Source organism: Hyperolius riggenbachi, chromosome 1, assembly GCF_040937935.1.
Source record: "Hyperolius riggenbachi isolate aHypRig1 chromosome 1, aHypRig1.pri, whole genome shotgun sequence".
NCBI lineage: Eukaryota > Metazoa > Chordata > Amphibia > Anura > Hyperoliidae > Hyperolius > Hyperolius riggenbachi.
Window position 1 is genome coordinate 238,221,828 of NC_090646.1, and position 17,668 is coordinate 238,239,495.

The window sequence follows — 17,668 nt, forward strand, 5'->3', positions numbered from 1 at the left end:
GTCACTACAGGGCCTATAGTGATTTGCTTGCTCTTAATTCTGTACTGTAGAAAAAGTTTGAGGCTCTGTTTACATTAAGAGCCAAAATGTTCAGTTTTCCACAACGGAACACAAAGGGCCAATGGACATGTTGACAGATCCTATGTTAACAACAACAGGAACAGTGGTCACTTTGTCCGATGCCGTGGTGGAACAAAAACTTACAGTTCACAACTGGACACAGATCAGATGTGATAATAGCAATGATATTATGACATGTCCAATGAAGCTTTTTCACATGTTCCATGGTCAGTGACAGCGTATGTTCTGAGCATTTTGAAACAGCGGGCCGATGCCTGATATACAGCGTATGATGCCTCCAGCTTTCCTGATGGCTTAAACATTTCTCAAAAAAGAAGACTTTTTATTAAATTAAGTTTACCCTGAACTGTGGGCTAGATTTTCATTTTAGAAGTGTTCTGGTGCTGCTCGTTCTCTTCTGACATTTTCTTGTTTTAATAAATAAGGGGAAAATTCAGTGGCAATATATAAATGCATAATAAAAAATAATAGTGATGTACAGAGAAGGGTGTTTATCACCAACAGGTTCCTTAAAGTACCCCATAATAATTTATAATAACCTCCAAACCAGACAGGAGACACAGAGTGCAGTACTTGTAGGCACCAGTATATGCATCATGGAATGTCTGAGATAAGGAAAGCTTGCTGAAGGTAAACTAAAATGAAAATCTAGATGTGGGCCTATCTCTACTCGTCAGTTTTTTCTGTGCCTCAGTTTTTTTGCATGCTGTCAACTGTTTTTCTGCATGTAAAACACACATTCAAGTGTGAACTAGCCCATTGATTTACATTGGTTGGAGTTTTCCTGTTTAGAAAGAGTGAGGAGTGGAGACAGGCCTTTAGGGCTCTTTAACACTAGGAGCTGTTCCGTTCATTTTGACGGAATGCACCTAGGATGCAGTAAGAAAGGTAAGGTCTATTGACTTTCATGGTACCATTCACGTTAGACAAAGCATTCCAGAGCATTACGTTGTAACGCCTCTGTAAGTGTTTTTCCATTGGGTGAATTAGAACTGGCGTCGCTGATATGCATTGAACCGCAACTTCCTGACGTCATGCCGCAGGTCATGACGCATGCACAAAATCGGGTTCCTGCATGCATTAGCTAGTGTGAAAAAGCCCTTATGCTGGGCATACACGGAGTGATCCAGCGACTCGATTAGCTGCCGGATCGACTCCCGCCGCGTCCCCGCGGCCGCCCGGATTGATTCCTGCTCGTCCCCGCGGGCGCTTCCTTATCAGCCGCTCAATTCCCCGCTATTGTCCGCCCGCGGGGATCGAGCAGGGAATCGATCCGCGCGGGTATCGGACCTGTTGGAAATGATCAGCTTGGAGCATCAGCGTCTCAATACACAGTACAGAAACGTACCGTGTATCCCCAGCATTAGGTTGGAACGAGGTCAGGTCAGGTTCTATCATACCCTTTGTTAGTCATAAGTAGTGACTGTGACTCATATGGAGAAATTTGCATTCCTTCTTCTCTTGGTGATCACCTGAGCTCTAATGTAAACACTAGAGAGAACACTAGTCACTGGCACAGGAAGTCAGTGGCAGATGTAAAATCCTGATTAAGACTGATAGTCACTCTACAAAAAAACATCTGTTTCCCCTTAGCAGAGACCAACTTTCTTTGGAAGCCAAAATAAGTAATTTTCTCCCAAAAGGAAAATACGGACATGAATAAAAAAAGCTAAAAGCTGTCCCATCCTATTTTAATGGAATGCAAGACTATAAAAAAGTGTGGGCTGGATTATAGTCTTCAATGCTGGAAAGCTACGTCCACAGGTTGGGTTTTCAGCACCTGAGATTATCATTCATGAAAACCTGGCCTGATGGTGAAGTTACTAATACTACGCAGGAACTCAGCCATCCACTAATGTAGCTGAAGATCTACAGCTTGCCCCCTCCCTTCATCCTGCCTCCAGAGGACAGAGCAGGCTGCTTGGCAAAGAGCCCAGCAGTGTGTCTGTGCAACGATCCTTCCTATAATGTCACCTAAAATAATCTTAATTGATGGCTTCAGGCATTTAAAAGCTAAAATGTGCAGCTTTACTCATGACACCAGTACAGGACTTCAGGACTTGAAGAAATGATCTTCATATTTTAACTTTGCTGATTATATGCAGAGTTACAGATTGCCCAGCAAGCTCATAGGGAATCAGCATCAAAGGGATGATTTGCATATTTAGGGGTGATGCATTGTGGGACACGCACATCAGAAGCTCACTCCAACCTGACTAATTGCAAATACCTTCTGTTTTAAGAAGGGAAATTTCTGTCCTGATTATACACATTACCTTTGTCTTTAATAATGGGTTGAATGCAATGTGATTATGTGGCAAGACAGGTTCGGGAATTTTTATTTTGTGTGGGTGTGATCTTTGTGTTGCTTATCCTGCTTAGGTTGGTGTGGTGTCTGCTAAGATAACGTCATCTGCAATTAACAAAGTTGGAAACAGTCAAGTATTCAGAAGAATATGTTCCAACTTAGAGTAATTATTATAGGGAAACAGGAGGAAGTTATTAAACCATGTATGTCACAAAAATACCAGGAAAGGAAAGCCACACTCAAGAACATTTTTATGTGGTTTCTAAACATTTATATGTGATCAGATAGCATTAGGGCCAGTTTACAGTATGCATGATACATTGACTTTTAATGCAACAAATACACAGGGCGTGTGAAGGAAGTTGTATTCCGTCTTTATAAATTGGTTTGTTTTAGTTCACATACATGCGTTTTAGCACAACATACTTATATAACGCTTTGCTTAGTGAGATGCAGACCCAATACGCTTTGCTATTTGTACAAAAAGTACAAGACAATGCATGTGTGAAAGGGCCCTTGCACACTGTGTCTGTTGCATTGTGTTGCAATGGACAATATCACAACGCAATGCAATTATATTCCTATGGGGATTTTATATTGTATGTGGTGTGGGGCGGTGCAGTGGGTTTCAATGAAGTAACGCACAGCATGCTGTGCATTAACCGGGTAACGGGTGCGTTTACAGTGGCAGTGAACAATAGTAACTAGATAATCAAGTGCAGTGCTGAGTCACTGCTACAAAAATCTGCACAAAAGGTAATATCTAAAATATTTCGACATATTACGACATACCTGATTCACTTCCAATCAAAGGCTGGTTAGCAAAATGCTGAATAAATTCTTTTATAGATGAGAATTCATTGAATCCAAATTTAATAGTTGTTCCAACCTGGTAGACCTGAAAGTGTTTCACTGAGTCCTTGGCCCTGGAAGAAATGTATCTGTGTTATATTAGTAGTACAACACTACTACTATTATTATGTGCTAACCTTCAGCATCATCAAGCTTGGTAAGTAATAGTCTCCACATACATTTATGTAACGTAGCACTGTAACCAGCTGTAAGTAATGACAGATTCCAGCTACATTACTCAGGTTTCTAATGATACGTACATAATGGATATGATCGTTTTTACATTGTTTCTGAGTAGATAAAAACTATATACATTTTTCCCATTTCTCAACTGCCTCAGTAAGAAACTGTGGTGTTTATATCAGGGACTGGGCTACATCTAGCTTGAAACCTGACAATGCTGACTTATTTACATATTATTATTATTATATTATATATAATATTATTATATATTATTATTTATATAGTGCTGACATCTTAAGCAGCACTTTACAGAGTCACATGACTGTCTCTCAGAGGGGCTCGCAATCTTATCCATACTTTGGTCATTTATCCATTGTTGTCCAAGGTCAATTAGGGATAAGCCAGTTAACTTATCTGTACATTTTGAGATGTGGGAGGAAACCAGAGTGTCCAGAGGATACTCACACATACACGGGGAGAACATACAAATTGCTGCAAATCCCCACAAAAGGTAATATTTAAAATATTTCTATTACGACATACCTGATTCACTTCCAATCAGAGGCTGGTTAGCAAAATGCTAAATAAATTCTGAATAAAGCAGAAAAATGTTTAACAGGGAATGTGTAGCAGTATTTTTTATTTTTTTTTGGTGCTTTGGCTGGGGTTTTGAACTGGTGACCAAGCGTTGCAAGGTGAGTGTGATGACCACTACGCCACCATGCTGCCCTACAACAGACTGATAATAAGGAGATATATTTCAACTGCAGTTTACATGCGTTATGAAAAAAGCAATCAACTAGAAAAGCGTTTAACAGGGAACGTGTAGCAATATTTCTTTTTCATTTAACTCATATTTCTGTCTTTTAAATGTAACAAAGAAGTGAAAAGGTCATGGCGGAATTGGGATACAAATGTGTGAAACTGTACCAGTGATCTTACAATTACCACAGACAAATTGCACCACACTCTGGACGGAACCATTCAAGTTTGTTCATGCCAGCAAAAGAGCTCACAATCAAATCAATCACGAGCTCACAATCAATCCCTAGTATTATGCACACTGACATGGACAGACTGGTCATCCTACTAACACATACATCTTTGGTTATTATGGGAGAAACGCTAATAAAACATGGGAAGAACAAAAAAAGCAGTTGATGTTCCTGAAGGCAATCAAAAACTTCAGTGCAAGAATGCTCTCTACCCAAACGCCTGGTGTTACCATGCATGGCTGTTGGGTCACATGTATGGTGTGTCAAGCATCACCATCAAACTGTGTGGAAGTACCTTTGGTAGATACTGAGTAGCTTTGCTAAGGACATCACTGACTCCCAGGACTATAAATTCCTATCGATGTAGAAAACTATGTTAGATTATTTACATATATTACAATTTCAATTCTACTTTGAGTAACGTGCCAGTTAAAGAAAAGCTTGAAATGAACACACCAAAAAGGGGAATTTTACAATACTATATGAATTGGTTTTACAAAGACAAGGACATTACCAGAGACCTTAGATATTCACTGACTGATATACAGTATACTTTTTTTTTAAATCTATGAATAATAGGTACCGTACATTTTAGTTAGTTGGCCTTTCAGTAAGTGTGCACAGCCTCTTGTAAAATTCTACATCAATAAATAAATCTTATTTATAAATTGAAGCAGCTCCTTACCTTGTGCCTTTTGACTGATGCACATTGTCTCTAATATGTTCAGAGTAACAATAAATTATTATGACTGTTGAAGAAGGAACTATTAAATAGTATCCACCCTTCGCCCAGATCTCTACACATACATTGTTCAACTATGGACGTGTGCTTCAGCAAACAAGCTTAACAGGAATATTGCTGTCTTCTGCTGGTTTCTCGGGGCTGTTCCGCCTTATGTGGCCTTAGCTGATCTTCTCACTGCTTATCTAGTGGCTGTTCTGATAATCCACACATGTACAATAAAGTGCCCTGAATCTGAGGACACATGTACAATAAAGTGCCCTGAATCTGAGGACACATCTATTGTGAAGAAGCAGGCCAATGCCCATACACTGAGATTAGCGTGGAACCTGTGAATATAGCAAGGCTCTTATTCAATTCACCTTTTCTCCCAAGTTGACTCCTTGGAGATCATTTTCTATGTTCTGTTTAAAATAACTTTTCAGCACTCTTGAAAAAATACCAAAAAGTAGGTGAAAAATACAGACAAAAGTGTTCTGAGCATTTTCTTGCTTGCTGGTGGCTTGAAAAAGCTTTTTATTGACAAGGTATTAAAATATCCCCTAGGAAGAAACAAGCTCCAAGCTTTATTCATTTAAGCTGCATGCACACATGAAATAAAAATCTTTGCAAAATGAACAATCTACGATCGATCTGCCAAAGATAGTGACTAAAGATCTTTATCTAACAGGAAAGAGTGTTCGCACACAGGCCTAACAAGAGTGTGCTAGGGCTAGAAACCTATGTTCACCCAGGGAAGAACAGAAAACCCAAGAAACAGCACCACTCAATTAAAGTTTGAAAAAATGATATACAGGTTTTTTATTATAACACTAGAATTTAGCTAGGGCTGTGCTGTGACCCTCCTAACCCCCTTCTCCCCTGCAACGGCCACGCTCCTGCCTTCCGGTGCGGCCACGCTCCTAGGCGCATGTGTGCTCACACACGCCCGTTCCCCTGCACTCATCCTCCTACTGTCCCAAGTACATTAGTATATGTGAGGAGGGAAACTTTTCAAGATGGGTGGTGACCATGGTGGCCATTTTGAATCCAACTTTTGTTTTTTCAATAGGAAGAGGGTCATGTGACACATCAAACTTCACAAGAGAAACAACGGTGTGCTTGGTATTCTTTCATGAGTTATTTACAAGTTTCTCTTTGTTTACAGCCATTGACATGCCACCGAGATTAACACGTGAGGAGCGGATAGAAATTGTTTTGATGTCTGGTGAACGCAGTAACCGGGTCATTGCAGCAGATTTCAATGCAAGACACCCTACAAGACCACCCATCTCCCATGCTAGTTAGCAAACTGCTTGCTAAGTTTTGTGAAACTGGTTCAGTGTTGGATTTGCCAAAATGTGGATGCATGAAATCTGTCACTAATGAAGAAACATCAGTGTCTGTCCTAGCTTCATGCAGTAAGAGCCCACAGCGTAGCACTCGCTGCATGTCACTGGCATTAGTCGAACATCCCTTCGGCAGATATTAGCTACTCACAAATGGCACCCTTACAAACTCCAGCTACTGCAGCATCTCAACAAGAATGACCCAGATTGGCGCACTGAATTTGCAGAATGGGCAAAACAAAAGTTGGAACAGGACCCTTAGTTTATGCAGAAGATTTTGTTCAGTGATGAGGCAAATTTTTATGTGAATGGTGAAGTTAACAAACAAAACCACTGCTATTGGTCTGACACTAACCCACATTGGTTAGATGCCTCCAAGACTGTTGGAACAAAAAAATTGATGGTATGGGGTGGTATATGGGGTACAAAGATAGTGGGGCAATTCTTCATCAATGGAAACCTCAAGGCCACTGGATATGCAAAATTGCTACATGATGATGTGTTTCCCTCTTTGTGCACTGAAGCTGGCAAGTTCCCTGAGTTTTTCCAGCAAGATGGTGCAACACCACATTATGGGTGTCAGGTTCGAGCATTCCTAGATGAACAGTTTCCTGGAAAGTGGATTGGTCATCGTGGGCCAGTTGAATGGCCCTCAATGTCTCCCGATCTGACCCCCTTAGACTTTTACCTTTGGGCTCATCTGAAGGCAATTGTCTAGTCTGTGAAGATACGAGTTGTGCAGCACCTAAAACTACGGATACAGGAAGCCTGTGCCAGCATTTCTCCTACAGTGTTGCTATCAGTGTGTGCAGAGTGGGAGAAGAGGGTTGCATTGACAATTCAACACAATGGGCAGCACATTGAACACATTTTATAAGTGGTCAGAAACTTGTAAATAACTCATGAAAGAATAAAGTTACATTAAAACCAAGCACACCATTGTTTTTCATGTGAAATTCCCAATAAGTTTGATGTGTCACATGACCCTCTTCCTATTGAAAAAACAAAAGTTGGATTCAAAATGGCCGACTTCAAAATGGCCACCATGGTCACCACCCATCTTGAAAAGTTTCCCTCCTTACATATACTAATGTGCCACAAACAGGAAGTTAATATCACCAACCATTCCCATTTTATTAAGGTGTATCCATATAAATGCCTCACCCTGTAGTTTCACACTACTAAATACAGGTCTTGTCTGACCAACATACACAGCTTTTATGAAGTGGTGAAAGCTAATCTAGATGTTGGAAAAGCAATAGATGTATTACACTTGGACTTTACAAACGTTTTCAACACTGTTCCATAATACGGCCTGTGGCAAAAGCTAAGCATAAAGAGACTAGGGGAAATTGTGTACAGAGATAGAGAACTGGCAAAGGGACAGAAGGCAAAGGGTAGTATAGTGAAGGAATCATGCCAAAAATCCTTATCAGAGGGGTCTGTAATGGTTGATCTTGGGTTAGTTTCTTTCCAATATATTTATAATTAACTCAGTAGTAGGAAAACAAAATAATGCTGTCATCTTTACAGATGATTCAAAATGATTTGGAATTATCAACACCCATTAGGATACTAGCAAGCGGCAGAAGGATCTTGACAGCATGGCTATATTGGCCCCCAAAATGCTAAATTAAACATTAGAATTATTATTATTTATTGGATTTATATAGCGCCAACATATTACACAGTGCTATAGTATACATAGGATTACAGACAATGATAACAAGGGTGACCGACAGCACAATACAGAATGGCCCCGTTCACAGTGATCAGTAGTGTTGCAGAATAGTTCTGCATGTCAACTCACTGCCCATTTAATTCTATGGGGCTGTTCACAGTACTGCATTATAATGGATTGCGTTATTCTAACTCACTGCATGCCAGCTTTGTATTAAAGACTCCATTGTAGTTCACACTCAATATAACAAATTATAATCTGTGCGTTATGCAGCTGAACACTGTAAACCTAGCCTGTGACCCTGTTCACAGTGGTCATTTCAGGGGCATATCTGGGAATCAAGGGGCCCTATAGCAAAATTTTGGTTGGGCCCCCCCCCAAGAAAAATTATAAGGCCCCCCCCCACACACACACACATTTTAGGTAGCCAGAGGTGCCCCCCACTAGCTTTCTGATAGCCTCATGGTTCCCTCAAGTGTCCCCTCTCAATCACAGCAGTGACTAGTTTCATGGAGGAATAGTGGACTTGGCGACGGCCTATGGACCCGCGTAAGCGCCTTAAAAACCACATGGGAGAATGAAAACTCATAGTAAAATATAGTTTAACTATAGTTTAATTAAAACAAACTATGAAAGGAACTCCACTAACAAACACTATTAGATCAAAAAAGCTTTATAACAATGTGCTGTCCTGCAGCATGCTGTGGTAATCCAGTCACCGATTGCTAAACAATATTGACTATGAGATTTCAATCTCTTGAAAGTTTTTAAGCTGCTACCCAGGTCCATAAGTCTGACCAAGTTCACTATTCTTCCATGCATCTGGTGACAGCCAAGATTGGGGGAGGGCTTTACACTGTTCACCCTTACTGGACACAGAGAGTTTTCCTGTATAGTATGGTGTACTCAACCATTGTGCAAACTGGTGATGGGCATGTATTGCAACATTATTACACTGTATTTGTGACACCACACTGACATCCTTCATACTAATGTGCAGCAGCTTAGCTGGCTCTATACACTAGTATGCATTTTCACCTGCTGTGGTGCTCCCTTCTCTATGATATTTGAGACTGGTGTGTGTGCGTGTGTGCGTGTGTGCGTGCGTGTGTGTTCGTACGTAGTGTTGGGCGAACAGTGTTCGCCACTGTTCGGGTTCTGCAGAACATCACCCTGTTCGGGTGATGTTCGGGTTCGGCCGAACACCTGATGGTGTTCGGCCAAACTGTTCGGCCATATGGCCGAACGTTACCCGAACGTTCGGCTAGCGCTGTGATTGGCCGAACGGGTCACGTGTAGTGTTGGGCGAACATCTAGATGTTCGGGTTCGGGCCGAACATGGCCGAACTCCGAACATAATGGAAGTCAATGGGGACCCGAACTTTCGTGCTTTGTAAAGCCTCCTTATATGCTACATACCCCAAATTTACAGGGTATGTGCACCTTGGGAGTGGGTACAAAAGGAAAAAAAAATTAGCAAAAAGAGCTTATAGTTTTTGAGAAAATCGATTTTAAAGTTTCAAAGGGAAAACTGTCTTTTAAATGCGGGAAATGTCTGTTTTCTTTGCACAGGTAACATGCTTTTTGTCGGCATGCAGTCATAAATGTAATACATATAAGAGGTTCCAGGAAAAGGGACCGGTAACGCTAACCCAGCAGCAGCACACGTGATGGAACAGGAGGAGGGTGGCGCAGGAGGAGAAGGCCACGCTTTGAGACACAACAACCCAGGCCTTGCATGAGGACAAGAAGCGTGCGGATAGCAATTTGCATTTTGTCGCCATGCAGTCATAAATGTAATACAGATGAGAGGTTCAATAAACAGGGACCGGAAACGCTAACCCATCACAGATGTTCATTGTTCATGTTACTTGGTTGGGGTCCGGGAGTGTTGCGTAGTCGTTTCCAATCCAGGATTGATTCATTTTAATTTGAGTCAGACGGTCTGCATTTTCTGTGGAGAGGCGGATACGCCGCCGATCTGTGACGATGCCTCCGGCAGCACTGAAACAGCGTTCCGACATAACGCTGGCTGCCGGGCAAGCCAGCACCTCTATTGCGTACATTGCCAGTGTGTGCCAGGTGTCTAGCTTCGATACCCAATAGTTGAAGGGTGCAGATGGATTGTTCAACACAGCTACGCCATCTGACATGTAGTCCTTGACCATCTTCTCCAGGCGATCGGTGTTGGAGGTGGATCTGCACGCTTGCTGTTCTGTGTGCTGCTGCATGGGTGTCAGAAAATTTTCCCACTCCAAGGACACTGCCGATACCATTCCCTTTTGGGCACTAGCTGCGGCTTGTGTTGTTTGCTGCCCTCCTGGTCGTCCTGGGTTTGCGGAAGTCAGTCTGTCGGCGTACAACTGGCTAGAGGAGGGGGAGGATGTCAATCTCCTCTCTAAAGTCTCCACAAGGGCCTGCTGGTATTCTTCCATTTTGACCTGTCTGGCTCTTTCTTCAAGCAGTTTTGGAACATTGTGTTTGTACCGTGGATCCAGAAGGGTATAAACCCAGGAATTGGTGTTGTCCAGAGTGCGCACAATGCGTGGGTCGCGTTCAATGCAGTCCTAGGCCGAAGAGGTCATAGCCTAGGGTCACAAAACCTGTTTATTTGGGCAATTTCAATGGTGGCGAGTCTGACGTACATAAATCGCAGCAATGGCCGTTAGCAACGTCTGAATCTCACGAAATGTCTCATGCAGGTAGAAGACATATTGTTAGACTTGGGCTCCAAAGATGGGTTCCCTACATCTCTGCAAACCAGAGTTACAGGGCTCCAAATTTGGTAAAATCCCCCATAGGCTTTCATTGGGCCTCCTATTTACAGTTCCAAAATCTCACATCTTTTCAAAGGGCAATTACTCAGCAGTGGCAAATTTTCTAGCATTGTAGGGACCCTTAGGGGGAACATGACTGGTGAGTTTCGGGCCCCTAGGCCAAAGAGGTCATAGCCTAGGGTCACAAAAACCTGTTTATTTGGGCTATTTCAATGGTAGTGATGGTGACGTACATAAATCGGTAGCAATGGCCGTTAGCAAAGTCTGAATCTCACGAAATGTCTCATGCAGGTAGAAGACATATTGTTAGACTTGGATTCCAAAGATGGGGTCCCTACATCTCTGCAAACCAGAGTTACAGGGGTCCAAAATTGGTAAAATCCCCCATAGGATTTAATTGCCTCCCTATTTCACTTTCCAAAATCTCACATCTTTTCAAAGGGCAATGGCTCAGCAGTACCAAATTTTCTAGCATTGTAGGGACCCTTAGGGGGAACATGACTGGTGAGTTTCGGGCCCCTAGGCCGAAGAGGTCATAGCCTAGGGTCACAAAAACCTGTTTATTTGGGCTATTTCAATGGTAGTGATGGTGGCGTACATAAATCTCAGCAATGGCCGTTAGCAAAGTCTGAATCTCACGAAATGTCTCATGCAGGTAGAAGACATATTGTTAGACTTGGATTCCAAAGATGGGGTCCCTACATCTCTGCAAACCAGAGTTACAGGGGTCCAAAATTGGTAAAATCCCCCATAGGATTTCATTGCCTCCCTATTTCACTTTCCAAAATCTCACATCTTTTCAAAGGGCAATGGCTCAGCAGTACCAAATTTTCTAGCATTGTAGGGACCCTTAGGGGGAACATGACTGGTGAGTTTCGGGCCCCTAGGCCGAAGAGGTCATAGCCTAGGGTCACAAAAACCTGTTTATTTGGGCTATTTCAATGGTAGTGATGGTGACGTACATAAATCTCAGCCATGGCCGTTAGCAACGTCTGAATCTCACGAAATGTCTCATGCAGGTAGAAGACATATTGTTAGACTTGGATTCCAAAGATGGGGTCCCTACATCTCTGCAAACCAGAGTTACAGGGGTCCAAAATTGGTAAAATCCCCCATAGGATTTCATTGGGCCTCCTATTTACCGTTCCAAAATCTCACACCATTTCAAAGGCAATGGCTCAGCAGTGGCAAAACTCACCAGTCATGATCCCCCTAAGGGTCCCTACAATGCTAGAAAATTTGGTACTGCTGAGCCATTGCCCTTTGAAAAGATGTGAGATTTTGGAAAGTGAAATAGGGAGGCAATGAAATCCTATGGGGGATTTTACCAATTTTGGACCCCTGTAACTCTGGTTTGCAGAGATGTAGGGACCCCATCTTTGGAATCCAAGTCTAACAATATGTCTTCTACCTGCATGAGACATTTCGTGAGATTCAGACTTTGCTAACGGCCATTGCTGAGATTTATGTACGCCACCATCACTACCATTGAAATAGCCCAAATAAACAGGTTTTTGTGACCCTAGGCTATGACCTCTTTGGCCTAGGGGCCCGAAACTCACCAGTCATGTTCCCCCTAAGGGTCCCTACAATGCTAGAAAATTTGGTACTGCTGAGCCATTGCCCTTTGAAAAGATGTGAGATTTTGGAAAGTGAAATAGGGAGGCAATTAAATCCTATGGGGGATTTTACCAATTTTGGACCCCTGTAACTCTGGTTTGCAGAGATGTAGGGACCCCATCTTTGGAATCCAAGTCTAACAATATGTCTTCTACCTGCATGAGACATTTCGTGAGATTCAGACTTTGCTAACGGCCATTGCTGCGATTTATGTACGTCACCATCACTACCATTGAAATAGCCCAAATAAACAGGTTTTTGTGACCCTAGGCTATGACCTCTTTGGCCTAGGGGCCCGAAACTCACCAGTCATGTTCCGCTGAGGGTCCCTACAATGCTAGAAAATTTGGTACTGCTGAGCCATTGCCCTTTGAAAAGATGTGAGATTTTGGAAAGTGAAATAGGGAGGCAATGAAATCCTATGGGGGATTTTACCAATTTTGGACCCCTGTAACTCTGGTTTGCAGAGATGTAGGGACCCCATCTTTGGAATCCAAGTCTAACAATATGTCTTCTACCTGCATGAGACATTTCTTGAGATTCAGACTTTGCTAATGGCCATTGCTGAGATTTATGTACGCCACCATCACTACCATTGAAATAGCCCAAATAAACAGGTTTTTGTGACCCTAGGCTATGACCTCTTCGGCCTAGGGGCCCGAAACTCACCAGTCATGTTCCCCCTAAGGGTCCCTACAATGCTAGAAAATTTGGTACTGCTGAGCCATTGCCCTTTGAAAAGATGTGAGATTTTGGAAAGTGAAATAGGGAGGCAATTAAATCCTATGGGGGATTTTACCAATTTTGGACCCCTGTAACTCTGGTTTGCAGAGATGTAGGGACCCCATCTTTGGAATCCAAGTCTAACAATATGTCTTCTACCTGCATGAGACATTTCGTGAGATTCAGACTTTGCTAACGGCCATTGCTGCGATTTATGTACGTCACCATCACTACCATTGAAATAGCCCAAATAAACAGGTTTTTGTGACCCTAGGCTATGACCTCTTTGGCCTAGGGGCCCGAAACTCACCAGTCATGTTCCCCCTAAGGGTCCCTACAATGCTAGAAAATTTGCCACTGCTGAGTAATTGTCCTTTGAAAAGATGTGAGATTTTGGAACTGTAAATAGGAGGCCCAATGAAAGCCTATGGGGGATTTTACCAAATTTGGAGCCCTGTAACTCTGGTTTGCAGAGATGTAGGGAACCCATCTTTGGAGCCCAAGTCTAACAATATGTCTTCTACCTGCATGAGACATTTCGTGAGATTCAGACGTTGCTAACGGCCATTGCTGCGATTTATGTACGTCAGACTCGCCACCATTGAAATTGCCCAAATAAACAGGTTTTGTGACCCTAGGCTATGACCTCTTCGGCCTAGGACTGCATTGAACGTGACCCACGCATTGTGCGCATTCTGGACAACACCAATTACTGGGTTTATACCCTTCTGGATCCACGGTACAAACACAATGTTCCAAAACTGCTTGAAGAAAGAGCCAGACAGGTCAAAATGGAAGAATACCAGCAGGCCCTTGTGGAGACTTTAGAGAGGAGATTGACATCCTCCCCCTCCTCTAGCCAGTTGTACGCCGACAGACTGAATTCCGCAAACCCAGGACGACCAGGAGGGCAGCAAACAACACAAGCCGCAGCTAGTGCCCAAAAGGGAATGGTATCGGCAGTGTCCCTGGAGTGGGAAAATTCTCTGACACCCATGCAGCAGCACACAGAACAGCAAGCGTGCAGATCCACCTCCAACACCGATCGCCTGGAGAAGATGGTCAAGGACTACATGTCAGATGGCGTAGCTGTGTTGAAAAATCCATCTGCACCCTTCAACTATTGGGTATCGAAGCTAGACACCTGGCACAAACTGGCAATGTACGCAATAGAGGTGCTGGCTTGCCCGGCAGCCAGCGTTATGTCGGAGCGCTGTTTCAGTGCTGCCGGAGGCATCGTCACAGATCGGCGGCGTATCCGCCTCTCCACAGAAAATGTAGACCGTCTGACTCAAATTAAAATGAATCAATCCTGGATTGGAAACGACTACGCAACACTCCCGGACCCCAACCAAGTAACATGAACAATGAACATCTGTGATGGGTTAGCGTTTCCGGTCCCTGTTTATTGAACCTCTCATCTGTATTACATTTATGACTGCATGGCGACAAAATGCAAATTGCTATCCGCACGCTTCTTGTCCTCATGCAAGGCCTGGGTTGTTGTGTCTCAAAGCGTGGCCTTCTCCTCCTGCGCCACCCTCCTCCTGTTCCATCACGTGTGCTGCTGCTGGGTTAGCGTTACCGGTCCCTTTTCCTGGAACCTCTTATATGTATTACATTTATGACTGCATGCCGACAAAAAGCATGTTACCTGTGCAAAGAAAACAGACATTTCCCGCATTTAAAAGACAGTTTTCCCTTTGAAACTTTAAAATCGATTTTCTCAAAAACTATAAGCTCTTTTTGCTAATTTTTTTTCCTCTTGTACCCACTCCCAAGGTGCACATGCCCTGTAAATTTGGGGTATGTAGCATGTAAGGAGGCTTTACAAAGCACAAAAGTTCGGGTCCCCATTGACTTCCATTATGTTCGGAGTTCGGGTCGAACACCCGAACATCGCGGCCATGTTCGGCCTGTTCGGCCCGAACCCGAACATCTAGGTGTTCGCCCAACACTATTCGTACGTACGTGTGTGTGTGTGTGTGTGTGTGTGTGTGTGTGTGTGTGTGTGTGTGTGTGTGTGTGTGTGTGTGTGTGTGTGTGTGTGTGTGTGTGAGGAAGGAGGGAGAGAGAAAGAAAGAGGGAGAGGAAGAAAAAAAGAGGGAGAGAGAGAAAGAGAGGGAGGGAGGAATAGCAGAAAACCCCCTCCCTTCCTTTTACTTGCTGATCAGCAGCAGTACTGCACATAGCGGCAGAGGTAGGACTGGGTGGCGCCATCACGTCACAGTTTGATTCCTCCATCCACAGCAACACATCAAATCCTCCTCCGTCCTCAGCAGCACATTATCCCTGGCCGGAACTATGGATTAATTGTTGGGCAGGCCAGTGAGGTATACCTACTCCCACAGCAGGCTTGTGAGAAAATAGTCCCTTCTCACAGCTGCTGCAGATCTTAGTCTTAGCGACTGGTGCGTGGGGGGGGGGGGGGGTTGGGTATCTGGGATGCTTACTGCAAGAGTGGGGTGAGTTTGTGTGTGGGGTGAAGTGTTATAAAAGTAAATTACATTTTATAAGTTGATTAAAAAAAGGTTGCCTGCCTCCGGGATGGGCCTCCTAGTGGCGTCAGGCCCCATAGCACTTGCTATGGCTTCTATGGCTATCACTACGCCACTGGGGTCAGTTGCGTTACAGAAAAGTTCTGCATGTTAACTCATTGCCCATACAATTCTGATGCAGGGCCGGATTTACGCCCAAGGCCACATAGGCACACGAGATCAAGGGGCAGGTGGGTAGCAGGCTCTACTAGGGTAGGGGGAAAGGGTCCCATGGCTACCTATACTGGAGGAGGAAGTGGTCATCGGGCTAACTTTACGGAAGGGGGGAGGGTCATCTCGCTTCTAATACTAGAGGGAAGGGGGGAGAGGTCATCAGATTATCTAAATTGGAGGAGGGGGGGGGGGGGTTATCTGGCTACCTATACTGGAGGTGTGTGTGTGGGGGGGGGGGAAGGGTCATCTGGCTGTCTATAATTTGCGGAAAGGGTCAACGGCTACTTATACAGGAGGGAGTGGGAAGGATCATCTGGATACCTAAATTGGAGGAAGGGAGGGAACATCTGGTTACTTATACTGAAGGGGGGTGGCTGCTGACAGTGGCCTTGGGCAGTAAAGATTGTAAATCTGGCCCTGATTCTATGGGCCTGTTCACAGTAACAGATCACTTTTCTCTAAGTCACTGCATACAGGCTTTGTATTAAAGTCTATGGCAAGTATCCATTGCAGTTCACAGTCATTAAAATGCACGAGTTATGCAAGCTGACCACTGTGAACTGAACCTTAGTGTATTCTGGGGTCCTGATAATAACAGGCCTACCTGTTTCACTACGCTCCCACCTGTTGCTTCGCTCTTCCCTGCCTCCATCTGTGGCTCCAACTGAAAGAAGTGCATGACTGGCACTTCTGAACTGCACATGCTCATAACACTTCCAGCTTCAGGTGCTGTAGGAGCACAGACACACAGGGAGTGCAGAGTTGGTCAAAGCATCTGCTGCTCCTTCAGCTTTGTTTTGACTGGCTTCAGCCGAAACCACAAATGGGGGGCAGAGCTACACAAAGGGGTTGAGCCTGGAAAAAACAAGGGGACATAAAAACAATTATTACCCTTCTCCACTTAAAACACACTCACAGGAAGACGAAACTCTAGTAGTAACAAAACTAACAAGGCTGTAAAAATGGAGGATCCTGGCTTCATGGACTACAGTGATTTTGTAGTGGACCAATTCACCAGAGTTGAGATTCCCTACTTACAGCAGTCAGCAAGCAAGCAAGCAAGCAAGCAAACACTTTATGCTCTTGAATCTGAAATTCAAGCTGAAGCAGTTTCTGATTCTGCCCATAGGGATTGATAATCATTGGCAACTGGCAAGTTACCCCCTTAGTCTCAGCATCACCACTGGTTATAAGTATACCATCTGACAACTTGGTACGTACAGTGTTCAAGAAAACTAAGGAAAGCTCAAAGGGTAATGCTGCTGCTTGGCTCTCAGTCATCTCACTCTTCAGACTAAAAGACTAGGACTACTAGAGAGCCCTCTGAGAATACTACAGCCTGCAGTTCTTTTCAGTAGCAGCTGTGCCCTCAAACTGTTTTGAGACTTTTACAGAAAACAAGTGTACTTTCACCACTGAGGCTGTGCCTGACCTTCAGACAACATAACTATCCTCTCCAATGTATGAGTACTTTTTACATGTAGGGACTTTTTGCAATGTATGATTCTCAGAAGCAATACAGTTTCAGGTTAGGTCACTAGTTGAGGTTTAACCCACAATGCCAACAAGGGACTACATAAGGTAATATGTAGAGAAGAGAAGAAAAAACTCTTTTTAGAGTGCATGCAACTGCCATTATAAAGCTTTCACACTAAAGAATTTCCATG

The 17,668-nt window shown here is 43.6% G+C and overlaps 1 protein-coding gene across 2 annotated transcripts in view; it reads right to left on the reverse strand.

Moving 5' to 3' along the window:
• The window catches only part of DAPP1 (dual adaptor of phosphotyrosine and 3-phosphoinositides 1), a 152,244-nt gene that overhangs the window by 50,468 nt on the left and 84,108 nt on the right, over nt 1–17,668 (reverse strand). For both annotated transcript variants that reach the window (XM_068231778.1, XM_068231788.1), the window contains one exon: nt 3,182–3,315. In XM_068231778.1, coding sequence (XP_068087879.1) covers nt 3,182–3,315 — 134 coding nt within the window. The remainder of the gene's footprint in view (nt 1–3,181; nt 3,316–17,668) is intronic.